This window comes from Urocitellus parryii, chromosome 3 (assembly GCF_045843805.1).
Source record: "Urocitellus parryii isolate mUroPar1 chromosome 3, mUroPar1.hap1, whole genome shotgun sequence".
NCBI lineage: Eukaryota > Metazoa > Chordata > Mammalia > Rodentia > Sciuridae > Urocitellus > Urocitellus parryii.
In genome coordinates, this window is record NC_135533.1 from 216,091,813 (window position 1) to 216,105,522 (window position 13,710).

At 57.6% G+C, this 13,710-nt stretch overlaps 2 protein-coding genes across 3 annotated transcripts in view; both read left to right on the plus strand.

Annotated features, from left to right (window-relative positions):
- The first annotated feature begins 1,333 nt into the window (after positions 1-1,333).
- Gpr108 (G protein-coupled receptor 108) lies at positions 1,334-8,100 on the plus strand. 2 transcript variants are annotated; one of them, XM_026414980.2, is made up of 18 exons: positions 1,334-1,478; positions 2,212-2,331; positions 3,302-3,352; positions 3,546-3,628; positions 4,269-4,438; positions 4,553-4,599; positions 4,709-4,777; positions 4,858-4,962; positions 5,499-5,632; positions 5,731-5,806; positions 6,209-6,282; positions 6,363-6,480; positions 6,627-6,757; positions 6,844-6,887; positions 7,111-7,160; positions 7,296-7,379; positions 7,488-7,612; positions 7,937-8,100. In XM_026414980.2, exons 1-18 carry the CDS (start codon positions 1,359-1,361, stop codon positions 8,007-8,009), a joined length of 1,674 nt encoding a protein of 557 aa, XP_026270765.1. In that variant the 5' UTR covers positions 1,334-1,358; the 3' UTR covers positions 8,010-8,100. The 2 variants fall into 2 exon arrangements, with proteins under 2 accessions (XP_026270765.1, XP_026270766.1); XM_026414981.2 differs by having other exon boundaries at positions 4,314-4,438.
- A 3,259-nt stretch (positions 8,101-11,359) lies between these two features.
- Positions 11,360-13,710, plus strand: part of LOC144253941 (complement C3-like) — a 29,851-nt gene continuing 27,500 nt past the window's right edge. The window contains exons 1-2 of the mRNA XM_077796604.1: positions 11,360-11,471; positions 12,285-12,477. Of these exons, the coding sequence (XP_077652730.1) occupies positions 11,398-11,471; positions 12,285-12,477 (267 nt within the window). The 5' untranslated portion in view covers positions 11,360-11,397. The remainder of the gene's footprint in view (positions 11,472-12,284; positions 12,478-13,710) is intronic.

Genomic DNA, 13,710 nt, shown 5'->3' on the forward strand with positions numbered 1-13,710 from the left:
TCATTAACATTACTGATCCTAGGATCTAACACGGCCCCTCCCCTAGATACTGGAGCCCTGGGGCTTGGAAGTCTGTATCTTACTCCCATAAAAGTTGGTTCACACCTTGTAAATCCCCTTGAGGCTCTGGGATGAAAGGGAAGAAGTGCCAGTGGTGCCACCCATTTGGCACACAGATAGCACAGATAACAGACGCCCAGATGGGGCTGCAGGAGGAATCTGCCCCCCCCCCCCATCTCCTCCCTTGTCAAGGCTCCCAACCTACACTGGAGTTGTTGGCTCCGCTGGGACTGGGCCCCAGCTTCTGGTGACTTCTGGGCTAGATACCCTTTGATTGCAAGGTGGGATTCAGTGGCTCAGTCAGGGACTGGGGCCCAGCCCAGCAAAATTCTGGGCTCAAATCTGGTCAGAGACTCAAACTGGATTTGGGATTCAGCCCAGATTAGCCCCATGGTTGGGATGGGATCTCAGACTGGAGTAGGAAGCTTACCAGAGGTGTCAGCAATGCAGGAACTGAAACTACGGTCCAGAAGAAGGAATAATCTGGAGTCAGGGCTGGTTTATACAGACCAGGGGCTCAGCCGGAGATTAAGGCTCAATGTGCACGGGGAGCGGGACGTTCGGGTTTGGTAGGATGTGAGAGAGGGTCAAGGTTTCAGGCTAAAGCTGAGTTTCAGCAGCAACAAGGGGTTAAGCCTGAATTCTGCAGGTGGACCTCCAATTACTTCACTCTGGGCCGTAGCTTAGTCTAAGATTGGAGACTCAGCCTGGGGTCACGGGTGATCCAAGGGTCAAGACTTAACCTGGGGCGAGGCTTTGGCCTCTCTGTGGACCAGGAAGATTAGGAGAACAGAACAGCCTCAACAGATGCGTGTGTTTACCCAAAGCTTAAGCTCTGGCTGGGAGCCACATCCCCAGAGTAAGAAGCGGAAGTCTGTCCTTGGGGATATTGGGAAACGTAGTTCTTTTACGCCTTGTCCAGTGCGTCTGCGTCCGCTGAATTCTGGGTAATGTAGTCCTGGACGGTTAAGAGTTAGGTCAAGGAATTCCGCTTTAAGGGCCGGATATCAGGTCCAGGTTAATTGGTTAGACGGACTGTTTATCAAATTATATCCGGGACAATCTTTCTAGTGATTGGTGAAAGTGGAGGTGGGGTTAAGGGATATTAGTACTCCTATTCGGAGCTAGTGCTGTCCATCTAGTGTCGCATAGGCGCGGTCCATCGAGGAGATGATAGCTGATTGGTTGGGCGGGCTGGAAACTCCTAAGAGTTCGGCCCCCTGGTGCGGCGATTGGTTGGCTGGTAGGCGGGCTTGTGGGCGTCAGAGGCGGTGTCAGGGGAGGCGGCAGCTCCAGAGATGGCAGTGAGCGAGAGGAGGGGGCTCGGCCGCTGGAGCCCCGCAGAGTGGGGGCAGCGGCTCCTTCTGCTGTTGCTGTTGGGCGGCTGCTCCGGGCGTATCCACCGGCTGGTGTTGACGGTGAGGCCCGCCGCTCGGCGGTCTGGGGTGGCGGGGCGCAACTTTGCCCTGAGAAGCCCCTGGCTTGGAGTGGTCTCGTCTATCCTCCCCCCTCCTGAGGCGGGATGGAGCAGTCTGACGCCCCCCGCTGGTAGGCCCGGAGTGGTTTCGTCCCAGAATCTCTCTCCGTATTGGTGACGAGTCACCTGGCCAGTCACGCTAGAGTCGTGCCTGCGCATCAGGGCTGGGGCTCTCTCGGGACCCTTCGCTCTAAGCCCTTTAAGTTCTTGGGCTCACTTTGGGGACATTAGGGTCCCTTGGTGCCATTCAGAGGAAGTCCTGAGGATTCTCGAGTGGGATCTTCGGGACATTCGCTGGGATCTTGGGGGCTTAGCCGAAATCTCAGCCCTCGGGTTCCAGTTGGGATCTGAAAGTTTTCAGGAGGTGAAGGCCAGGCTCACTGAGATGAATCATGACTTTCAGAGTGGTTCTCAGCCAGTGAGGGCCAGTTGCCCCAGCGTTTCTCTTCCTGGACTACCAGAACTGTAGTTGGAAAATCCAGGACCACCCTGTCCCTGTCCTGGAGTGGTTCGGGGACACACCCTGCGGAGAGGTCTTCACATCCTCTCTTGTCACCCTCTAGGCCTGTCCTAAGTAAAGAGGACTGGGAGGCACGAAGACGTCCAGCCAGAGCCTTGGGGCTGGGCTGGTACAAAGAAGTCTGAGCTGTTTCTACCTCCTTGGTGTCCGGCAGGGGGAGAAGCGAGCAGATATCCAGCTCAACAGCTTCGGGTTCTATGCCAATGGCTCCCTGGAAGTGGATTTGAGGCTCCTACGACTGGACCTCCAAGAGACAGACGAGAAGGCCCCCTTGGTGAGGGGCTTGGAAGGGGGCTGGGTGCACAAGCTTCACCCCTCCTCCTCCAGTTCTGGATTCCCATTCTAGTTCTGCCCCTCACTCATGTGATCATGGGCAAGTCCCTTGGCCTCTGAGCCTCAGGTTTTTCACTTGTCACCTGGGAATAATAATATCTCATGTGATATGTGCTAGGCTCGCTCTCTCTCTCTCTCTTTTTTTTTTTTTTTTTTTTTTTTGATTGCAGTACTTGGGATGCAACCCTGGGCCTTGTGCATGCTAGGCAAGCCCTCTACCACTGAACCACACCACAGCCCCTTTTTTATTTTGAAACAGGATCTCTCTAAATTGCCCAGGCTGGCCTCAAATTTTAATCCTCCTATCTCAGCTTCCCGAGTAGCTGGGATTACAGGCATCACACCTGATTTAGACACTGTTCTTAATGGGAGGGGAGGACAGCCCCAGTCCCGGGAGTCAGAGTGAATGACTAGCATCTACTGATTCCACCAGGACCAGGTCCTCTGCACAGCAGTCTCTTTGGACTCCTTCCCTCTTAACTATCTCTCAGGAATGCTGTGGAAATTCACTGAATCCAGGTTTCAGGGGATGGCCCCAGCTGGGAGGTACAGGACTTGCTCAGAATCACACACCCTGAAAAAGACAGAGCTTCATGTCAGGTCCTGGTGTGAACTCCAGGGCCCAGAGCAGAAACCCATCAACATTTTAATTTGTGGGAAACCGGGTGAGCTGTTGAAGTTCTCCTTGAGGAAGTGCCATGCAGATTGAGAGATATGGGATGGCTGGAGATGAAGGAAGAGGAGGGGGGGGTGGAGATGGGTTGTTGGGAAACTCAGAGAAAGAGTGGGATCTGGGCACACTGCAGGTGTTCAGTAAATGTGAAGCCACATTTCTGTTGCTGGGAAAGAGGTGGCTTGAGGGGTCCCTCCTGGAGTCCCTCACATCTTCCTTCTTTGTTTACACCCACCAGGTGGGGTTCAGCCTGAGCCGGGTTCGATCTGGCGGCATTCGATCCTACTCAGTGAGTGGAGAGGTGGGGAGGGAAGGAGGGACTCTGGGGACTGGAGGATGTCTGTCTCCTGCCTCTAGAACCCATAGTCCCTGGTTGTTCCCCAGAGGTGGGGACAAGAAGAGACCCGGGGGAGGTAAACAGGGTGGGGCTGCACCAACCCGTAGGAAGGGGTAACCCCTGCTCCTTCTTGCCTGCTCACCAGACCCGGGATTACCATGACTGTCCTCTACAAAGAAACAGTAGCAGCTTCCTGGTCCTGTTCCTCATCGACACCAAGGGTCTGCAGTGAGTTGGGGCACGACTGGCTAAAGATCCAAGTCGGGGTTTCCTGAGTGTGATACCCACATGTGCCGAGCTGATCAGGAGGAACAGGAGCTCAAAAGACCCTGGAGTCTCCTGGGAGGAGCCGCTCCTGTCCAGTGTCTGCTTCAAGCCTCTGATGATTGGGAGGAAGGAGAGGGAGGTGCTCAGGGAATGTTGGGGGCTCAGCAGAAGACCAGGTGCAGCTTGGGAGACTGGCAGCATTACAGGCTGTCGTCCTTGCTGAATGCCTCCTGCGCTCCAGGAGGTGCCCCGGGAGCTTTAACGTGTGTGAACTCATTGATCCTTCCATTGTGCTTATGCCCATTCTTCAGAGGAGAAAACTTGAGTCTTAAGAACTGGGATTCAGACCTAGGCAGCCTGGTGCCAGGGACTCTCGACCCCATGTTGCCTCACTGTGGGTACAACATGAGGTGCTAACGTGGAATGCAGGAGTCGGTGTGGAGGGAGGGTAGTGGCCAGTGCAGCCAGCAGAGCGGTGAGGGGTTCGCCCTGATGGGTGATGGTTTATGCTGGGGTCAACCTGGTGACCCCAGGCTCAGCCAGGTGCTGTCCCCGGGGAGGAGATGCAGAGCGCCTGAGGGGCTCTCGTCCTTCAATGCAGGTGTGTGCCTGACCCCAGGCTTCAGGCTCCTGCTTCTCACCCCAGGGTCCAGGTACGAAAATATGGGGAGCAGAAGAAATTGTTCATCTCTCCTGGGCTTCTCCCCGAAGAGACTTCCAAACCAGCGCTTCCAAAGCCAGAGCCCACAGTCACCCCTGAAGTAGACAGTGGTGAGTTAGGCTGCCTGCCAGGGAGGAAGTTGGGCAGGGTCACACTGTGGATCCCCCTACTTTTTGCTGTCCCTCTGACTGTTCCTCTTAAAATCACTCACCTGTCTCCTACAGGAACCTCCACAGTCAACAAAGCCAAGGCAAAACTCGCAGTGTCTCAGGTTCGATGAGCCAGGGTGGGAGGGAGAGAGGCCTAGCCCAGGGGTGCATGGGGACCCGAGCCTGGGCCATCTGGAAAGGCCAGCTGATGAAGGGACTCTGTCCCTTCAGGACCCCAATGGGAAGGACAAGGAGCTGGTGTTGGGCCTGAGCCACCTCAACAACTCCTACAACTTCAGCGTAAGTGTGTGTGGTGCCTGCAGCCTGGTCTCCCCCGACAGCTGGGGACCCCAGGCTGAGCTCATCTCTCCCCTGCCCAGTTCCACGTGGTGATCGGCTCCAGGGCAGAGGAAGGCCAGTACAACCTCAATTTCCACAACTGCTACAACTCCATGCCCGGCCGGGAGCGTCCATTTGACATCACTGTGAGCAGAGGGGTAGCAGCTGGCTGCTGTGGTTGCCACAGGCCAAGAGCACCACCCCAGCGTCACTTCTTAAAATCCTCCTGGTGGCAGTGGTGGGAAATAGCACCCGTATGGTCGGCCCTCCGTGTCCCGTCAGAGGATTCACCAACCGCAGATTGAAAGCGTTAGGGGAGAACGTTGCATCTGTGCCAAGTATATAGACTTTCCCTGTTCTTAACCCCTAAGCAGTACGGCACAGCCGCATTTGCTCCAGGTGCTGCGTCATCTAGAGATGACCGAGAGTCTGGGGGAGGCTCTATGCACATGCTACACCATTTTACATAAGGGACTGGAGCCTCTCAGTCTTTGGTGTCCACCAGGGTCCTGGAACCAAACCCTCAAGGAATACCAAGGGATGGCTCTGTACCCCCTGGAGAGATGGGGAAGACTGAGGCTCAGAGGCCAGTTTCCCAGCCAGAAGTAGGAGAGCTGGAGACTTGCCGTACTGGCTCCTCAAGTCCAGAGCTAGGCCCTGCGACCACCTGCCCCCTCCCTAGGTGATGATCCGGGAGAAGAACCCCGACGGCTTCCTGTCTGCTGCTGAAATTCCCCTCTTCAAGCTGTACCTGATCATGTCTGCCTGCTTCCTGGCGGCTGGCGTCTTCTGGGTGTCCGTGCTCTGCAGGAACACGTAATGCCCTTGTCCACACCCACCACCACTTCCCGCCACAGCCCATCCCTACCCTCTACTGATGCTCTCCGGGCCCTTTCTCCCCAACCCTCTGCCAGGTACAATGTCTTCAAGATCCACTGGCTCATGGCGGCCTTGGCGTTCACCAAGAGCATCTCCCTCCTCTTCCACAGTGTGAGCGCCCAGGCCAGGCGGCGAGGGGGGGCCGGGAAGGTGGGATGCTCCAGGCTCCCCCCAGCTCTGCAGGCCTGGGTGTCCAACTCTGCAGCTGTCTTCCCATCTCATTTGTCTGCCTGTCCTGTCCAGCTCCCACTGTCCACTCTCCAGTCTGACTGTCCCCTGGTCCAACTATGATTGTCCACATCACCGATTGCCTGGCCATCTACCCACCCAACTCTGCCTGTCCCTTTGCTGTTGTGGGTGATGACTGTCCATTTTGAGTCCCCCCCCATCCTGATGATAACCGTTCAAGTTTTTACACCCATCCCATGGGATCGCCCATGTCCCCAACACCCCCACCAGCCACCCACCCAGGCATCCCCCGGTCTGACTGTCCACCCGTCCGTCCACCTCCAGATCAACTACTACTTCATCAACAGCCAGGGCCACCCCATCGAAGGCCTCGCTGTCGTGCACTACATCACACACCTGTGAGTGCCCCCTCTGCCGGGCCGGGCGTGCAGGGGCAAGTGGGCAGGGGAGGCCCCCTCATCAAATGCCCGTGCCCCAGGCTGAAGGGAGCGCTCCTGTTCATCACCATCGCCCTGATCGGCTCGGGCTGGGCCTTCATTAAGTACATCCTGTCTGACAAGGAGAAGAAGGTGTTTGGGGTGGTGATCCCCCTGCAGGTGCGTAGGGACGGCTCCCGGGGGGTGGGGTGCCGTGGCCATCAGAGGAGGGCAGGGGGCATATCCTGGTGGCAAGGTGGGAGCTCACATCCCACAGGAGTCAAGGGTACGTCAAGAGGTGACCACTTACCAGCCTGGCCATGCAGGTCCTGGCCAACGTGGCGTACATTGTCATCGAGTCCCGAGAGGAGGGCGCCAGCGACTACGGGCTCTGGAAGGAAATCCTGTTTCTAGTGGACCTCATCTGCTGTGGCGCCATCCTCTTCCCAGTTGTCTGGTGAGGACCCCGACTGCCGAGATCCTGCTCCCTACAGGAGTGGGCTTGTCAGAGCTGACTGCCCTCTGTCCCCTGCCCCGTCCCAGGTCCATTCGGCATCTCCAGGACGCGTCTGACACTGACGGGAAGGGTGAGGCCTGCTCCCGGGACTGAGTCCCTGGCCCCCAGCCATCTTCCTGCTGCAAGCCCTTCTTTCTGCCCCTGGAAGCCCCTCCCACCTCCTGACCCCCAGCCTCCTCTCCAGACTTTCTGGCCCTGGGACACTCCCCCAGGTGTCCTTCCTGCCCCCTCCCCTCTCCCCCTGGTCCTGCCCTCCGTGGCCCCTGACCCCCCTGTCTGTGCGCACCTCCCAGTGGCAGTGAACCTGGCCAAGCTGAAGCTGTTCCGACATTACTATGTCATGGTAAGAGGTCTGCCCTCATCATAGGGAGGCCCTGGGGAGGGGCCCGGAACCACCAGCCTCTGGGCACCCACCCCACCCTCTGTCCACCCCACTGGCCTTAATCTGTCCTGTCCCATGCCTGCCACGCCCCCGTAGGTCATCTGTTACGTCTACTTCACTCGCATCATTGCCATTCTCCTGCGGGTGGCAGTGCCCTTCCAGTGGCAGTGGCTGTACCAGGTGAGCCCTGGGGAAGCTTCGGTTCGAGGGAGGGTGGGCCCTACAGTGGGGGGTGGGCCCTACAGTGGGGGGGATGCCTGACTCTTCCACTCTGCCCCTTGTCCCCAGCTCTTGGTGGAGGGCTCCACCCTTGCCTTCTTCGTGCTCACGGGCTACAAATTCCAGCCAGCTGGGGACAACCCGTACCTGCAGCTGCCCCAGGAGGATGAGGAGGATGTTCAGATGGAGCAAGTGTAGGCCAGCTGAGTGGGTGTGGCCCGGGCTCTGGGGGCGGGGCCAGGCGAGGGGTGGGGCTCCGCTCAGCTCTTGGCTCCCAGCTCTCCGGCAGCTGAATGGGTGAAGACCGTTTGGGATGGGGTGGGGGGCCACGGCTGACCCGGGCTGCGTTAGGCCCACCGGAGGGTCAGCCAGGGTGGGCCTGGGCGTGGAGTGGCGGGCCAGGACTGCTCTTGGGGCAGGGCCTGGGTGGCCGAAGCAGAGTGCTCAGGCCTGGGGCAGCTCTGGGCAGGCCTGCCGCCCTTCAGCTCCCCACGGCCTTTTCTGCTGTCTGCCCCCAGAATGACGGATTCTGGGTTCCGGGAAGGCCTGTCCAAAGTCAACAAAACAGCCAGCAGGCGAGAGTTCTTGTGAAGTCTCTGCACCCCCAGCAGCGGCCTCCTCCCACCTGCTTCTCAGCCTGACACTCCAAAGCCTGTGGGAGCTGGGGGACCTGCAGATAAGGCACCCTGCTCCAGGGGCTACTGTCCCGAGAGGAGCCCATCTACAAGTTGGACTGCCCCTTCCTCCCAGCAACTGGTGGGCAGCCCTGTCCTCACCAGGGGACCCCACCCACTTCCAGCTGTACAATAAGGACCCCTCCGTTTCTGCTACCCTGGTTTCTTGCCTTTCTGGGGGTTGAGGTCTCGGTGGAAGTTGTGTTTACAACCTGTATTTGCTTTACACAGTCAATAAATATTAATTGAGCAACTACCGTGTTCTGGGCCCCATGTCAGTGCTGAGGACAAAGCAGTGGCCAAGGCCCCCACCCCTTCCCAGCCCTCAAGGGTTCATGTTTCCTCAGGGTGGGTGGGGGGGTCAAGGAGAGGGACACGTCACCAGGCAGTTCCATCATGGGGCCATCAGACCTGGGATGAGCCACACAGGCCCTGACTCAGCCAGGAAGGCCAGGGAAAGTGAAGAGATGCCCAGGTGAGGGGTGGCATGGGCAGAACCTGGGGAGAGGGGGATGGGGATGGGAGGGCCCAGAGGTGGCCCCCACCAAGGGCAAAATGATGAGTAGCTGACATAGTGGTGGCTGCCTGTGCTCCGCCCCACATAACTGGACCTTAACTCATCAGGAAGACTGAGGCACAGAGAGGCTAAGTAACTCACTCAAGGTCACACCACGAGGGAGTGAGTGGAGACTAAAGGCTCAAAGCCAGACCATTGGCCCCTCTGAGGAGCTGTCCTTCACCACTGCACACACTGCCCATCAACAGCTGGACTCTGGGACCAACCTCTCTAATGTGCCATTTGCTGTGTGATCCTGGATCACTGACTTAACCTCTCTGTCCCATCAAATGGGACCTTGGAGTTGATTGAGTTTCATATGCAACAGTGGGTATGAGTGGCTGTGCCCAGGGCCAGCAACCCTGATCTCAGCGCCTTCACGGAACCCTGAGTGACTGCAGGTTGGAGACACCTGTGCACCCACTCAGGGCAGGTTCTCAGGACCCTGTCCTCTCTCCTCTCCCATGGGTCCCTGGGAACCCCTGGGATCTCTGAGAAACATGGAGGAGGCCACAGGCATGGGGCAGGCTGGGGAGAACTTCCTGTAAAGGGAAGCAGCCCAGACAGATCGGCAGAGCTGCCAGATGAGGAAGTCGGAGCCGTGCAGGCCCAGGAGGGCCTGCAGTGACACCCGGGTGAGCCTGGGGGCCGTCTGGGGCAGCAGGAGGAGCCAGGGAGGATCTAAAGCAAGAAGGCACGGGGCCATGTGAAGCAGTCTCCGGGGGCCTGGTTCCTATGGGACACCCAGGGGTGCCAAATCAGAGTATGGCCAAGTCCCCTACGTCAAATGCTGCAGTATTCACAGCCTCCTGTAGACTTCACAGACGGGTGACACCAACACAGTGCAACTTGGTGGCCACAGCACTACACTGGACCAAGTCGCAACAATGTCCAGAAAAAAATTCTGTGCATGTTCAGAAAAGATGCCATTTCTTCCCCAAATACTTGCAGGTTGCTTGAATGCCTGCATGCGGGACCTAAAGGTATGGGCCTGATGCACCTGCTCAGAGTAAGGCCATTCAGATGCCCCATTACCTGTCAGCCAGCAGCCTGGCTCCGCCCAGATACAGAATGCTGGGCTGCCTGGGCCTCCACTGGGAACCCCCGCCCCTCCCTTGATGGCTCATCTTGTCCACCATTCCCCTCCCAAGCCTCTGGACACAATGTGTACACATCTCGAGAAAGGCCACAAGGCCCAGGAATTCCCCTTCCTCCCAGGGGGCCTGGTCCTCTCCAGGCCTCTGGCTCCCCTTCTAGCCCCCTTGCCTGTGGTCACCAGGTCTGGAGCCCTCCAGATCCCCAGCACCACGAGCCTGAAGGGTGGCGACCCTGTATTGATCCTCCCCTCTCAGCCAGGAGACTTCTAGGCATTGGGCCCCTCCCAAGGGCACATAGCAGCACTGTCCTGTGGGCCACTGTTCAGATGGCTTAACTGAGGCTCCAGAAGAAGGAACCAGTCCCTCATCAGCATTGCCAGTGCCCCAGTCCCCGTGTTTAGGGCCATCACAAAACCAGGAAATAGGGTGGCTGATGGGGGGAAGGAGTGGGGAAGTCATGGGGGCCACTGGGGATCAGTTTGAGCAAGTGTTTTCATCTTCTGTCTCCCTGAGAGGGTTTTGCAATCAAAGGGACAGAAGCCAGGTTTGCTCTAATTCTCCAGGCCTCCCCCACCCTGGCTCAGCCAGGGACAGTGTGTGGTTTACAGGAAATCAGAGCAAACTCCCCTTTAACCTTTTCAGTGGGGTTTGGAAACCACCTTTCCAGGGACCAAGACCCCCCACCCTCACACCATTCCCATTAACCCTTTAGCTCCTGTGATCAGGGGACAACACCTCTGAGCATCAGAGGTATGCAAATGTCAATGACACTGAGCTTCCAGTTTGTACCCAGGTTGCAAAAATCCAAAAGCCTGCCCACATGCTCTGGGGACCAGGCTCTGGGGAAATTGGCAATGCATTTCATGCAAGCTGAGCAGTGGGTAAATCACTACAGCTCCCAGGAAGGGGAACTTAGCGGTATCTAGCAATGTCAGCAGGGCATGTACATGTGGACCCAGCACCTTCTCCTGTAGTTGCAAAACAACTCATCTGCAGAAGGAGGCTGAGGCTCAGAATGCTTATCAGGAGCTGGCCCAAAGACCACAGCTAGGAAGCTCAAAGCTAGGAAAGGGAGCAGGTCAAGACCGTTCACTGCAAGAGTGTGATCTGCAACCACAGAAGTCTGTGTGCCCCTCAAGAGGACCCTGGATTCTTCCACACAGTGGGATAGGAAGTAGTTCCCTGTAAGAATGAGGAAGCTCTCTGAGCACCAGTGTGAAATGATGTCTAGGGTATAGTGTTCAGGAAAAAGCAAGGCGACCCCGGAGGAGAGAAGAATGGTATGCAGAATGTGTCCATAGCCCCAGACCCCAGTGCTCTCCATCACAGACTGCGAGTAGGGGAACAATCCTGCATGCCAGCTGACCTTGACCCTGAGATTTGCCATGTCAACGGACAGGGACTTTCTGTTAAGGGGGTTGGGGGCCATGTCCTCAAGTTACTAACCCCTGGACTTGCTGGCAACAGGGCTTGAAACCCTCAGGAAATGTATTGAGCAATCTGGGGCAGCCCCTGGGAGGGACAATCCACAGGGGAAGGAAGGGCTGAGTGGGGGAGAGGCCGAGTGGATAAAAGGAGCTCCCAGGGGCTCTGCTCACTCCTCCCTGTCCTCTCCCTCTCCTCTGTCCCTCTGCCTCCACTCTCCCTGCACCATGAGACCTGCCTCAGGTCCCAGTCTGCTGTTGCTGCTGCTGGCCAGCCTCCCCGTAGCCCTGGGGGACCCCATGTGAGTAGCCAGGCCCAGGTGGGAGCAGGCATTTGGGCTTCAGGTCCTTGTAGAATCCAGATGCACATGGGTGTCTGTGGATTTCAGGTTGGTGGTAGGACATGAGAATTTGGGCTGCCTGGCTAGGGTGTTTGTGGGCTGGGTTCTCGTGGAATCCAGGCACAGGGGAATTGGAGTTTGCACATTTATGGAACTGAGTGTCTGGAGGTTTAGGATGGAGGGTCTGTGTGTTTAGCGATTGTGAGTTGGAGTAAACTGGAGGCTAACAAGTCCAAACAGTTCAGAAATCATGAGTTTCAGCATTTGGAGGCTTAGTGATTTGGTACTTTGGGTTTATGCAGGGTTGGGAGTGTGTGGATCTGGTTGTATTAATAAGACGGTGGTGTCAGAGGCTTAAGTTTGGGTTTGGAGTATTCTAGGACTTGAGGTTTAGAGGTTGAGGGGTATATGGGTTTAGGCAATTGTGGTTTGGAAGTCTAGAGACTTAAGAGGGTTGCTGAGTTTGTTTCTGAGGATCAGGGGTTGGTGGGAAACTGCAGCCCTAGATGTTCAAGCTTTCAAATCCAGGTACACCTGGCTGAGGGGGTGGGAGGTCATGGTGACTGCCGTCCTGCCCATGGGGATAGGGAGGTGACCGTGCCAGAGAGGAAGGCATAGCCAGGACCTGAGGTTGGCAGGTGTCCCAGGCTGTCACTGGATCCCCTTCAGGGTCTGAGGCAAAGTGCTAGGGAAGAGAGGAGCATCCAGGCACTGACCAGGCTAGGGCTGGAGTCTCCTGTCCCTGGGAATACAGCTCTGTGCGCCACTGGACAGGTACTCCATGATCACCCCCAACATCCTGCGGCTGGAGAATGAGGAAAACATAGTGCTGGAGGCCCACGAAGTTCAAGGGGACGTTCCTGTCACAGTCACGGTCCAGGACTTTCCAGCCAAGAAGCAAGTGCTGTCCAGTGAGAAGACGGTGCTGAGTGGTGCCACCGGACACCTGGGCAACGTCACCATCAAGGTGGGCGCAGACTGGAACCAGCCCAGCCGACCTCCACAGCCCCTCCCACTCTTTGTGGTCTGTCCCTCTGAACCATGTCCTTGAGCGTCTTCCTTCTCAGGCCCTGTATCTTCTGAGTTTGCCCCCTTCTGAGTGCCGCCCCTCCTCTGGGTGTACTCCCCCTCTAAACTCCACCATGTGAGTCTGCTGCTCCCCTACTGAGCCCCTCCCTCTCTATCCCCTCCCCTTGTGAGCCCTCTACCCCCTTGAGTCTACTCCCCTTCCAGCCTCCACCATCTGAGTCTCCTCCCTCTGAGCCCCTCCCCTCTCTGAGTCTCCTCCCCTTCTGAGGGCCTCCCATCTGAGTCTCCTCCCCTCTGAGCCCCTCCCATCTCTGAGTCTCCTCCCCTTCTGAGGGCCTCCCATCTGAGTCTCCTCCCCTCTGAGCCCCTCCCCTCTCTGAGTCTCCTCCCCTCTGAGCCCCTCCCATCTGAGTCTCCTCCCCTCTGAGCCCCTCCCATCTCTGAGTCTCCTCCCCTCTGAGCCCCTCCCATCTGAGTCTCCTCCCCTCTGGGCCCCTCCCCTCTCTGACTCTCCTACACTCTGAGCCCCACCCCTCTCTGAGTCTCCTCCCCCCTGAGCCCCACCCTTCTCTGAGTCTCCTCCCCTCTGGGCCACTCCCATCTCTGAGTCTCCTCCCCTCTGAGCCCCTCCCCTCTCTGAGTCTCCTCCTTCCTGAGCCCCACCCTTCTCTGAGACTCCTCCCCTCTGGGCCTCTCCCATCTCTGCATCTTCTCCCTCTGAGACCCTCCCATCTCTGAGTCTCCTCCCCCTGAGCCCCATCCTTCTCTGAGACTCCTCCCCTCTGGTCCCTCCCCTCTCTGAGTCTCCTCCTTCCTGAGCTCCACCCCTCTCTGAGTCTCCTCCCTTCCTGACCCCGCCCATCTCTGAGTCTCATCCCTCCTGGGCCCCTCCCCTCTCTGAGTCTCCTCCTCTTTGGGCCCTACCCTTCTCTGAGTCTCCTCCCCTCTGAGCCCCGCCCATCTCTGAGTCTCCTCCCCTCTGAGCCCCGCCCATCTCTGAGTCTCCTCCCCTCTGAGCCCCGCCCATCTCTTAGTCTCCTCCCCTCTGAGCCCCGCCCATCTCTGAGTCTCCTCCCCTTTGGAACTTCTCTGAGTCTCCTCCTGAGAGTCTCCTCCCTATTCTAAGTCCTTTCCTAGGTTTCAGACCCTTTTAATTTCCTCTCCTGGGTTG

Bases quoted from the DNA above. Each gene is read 5' to 3' on its own strand.
- Gpr108 (XM_026414980.2), top strand. From the start codon at position 1,359: ATGGCAGTGAGCGAGAGGAGGGGGCTCGGCCGCTGGAGCCCCGCAGAG. The intron at 6,758-6,843 runs GTGAGGACCCCG...GCCCCGTCCCAG, and splicing joins ATCCTCTTCCCAGTTGTCTG to GTCCATTCGGCATCTCCAGG. The intron at 7,161-7,295 runs GTAAGAGGTCTG...ACGCCCCCGTAG, and splicing joins TCCGACATTACTATGTCATG to GTCATCTGTTACGTCTACTT.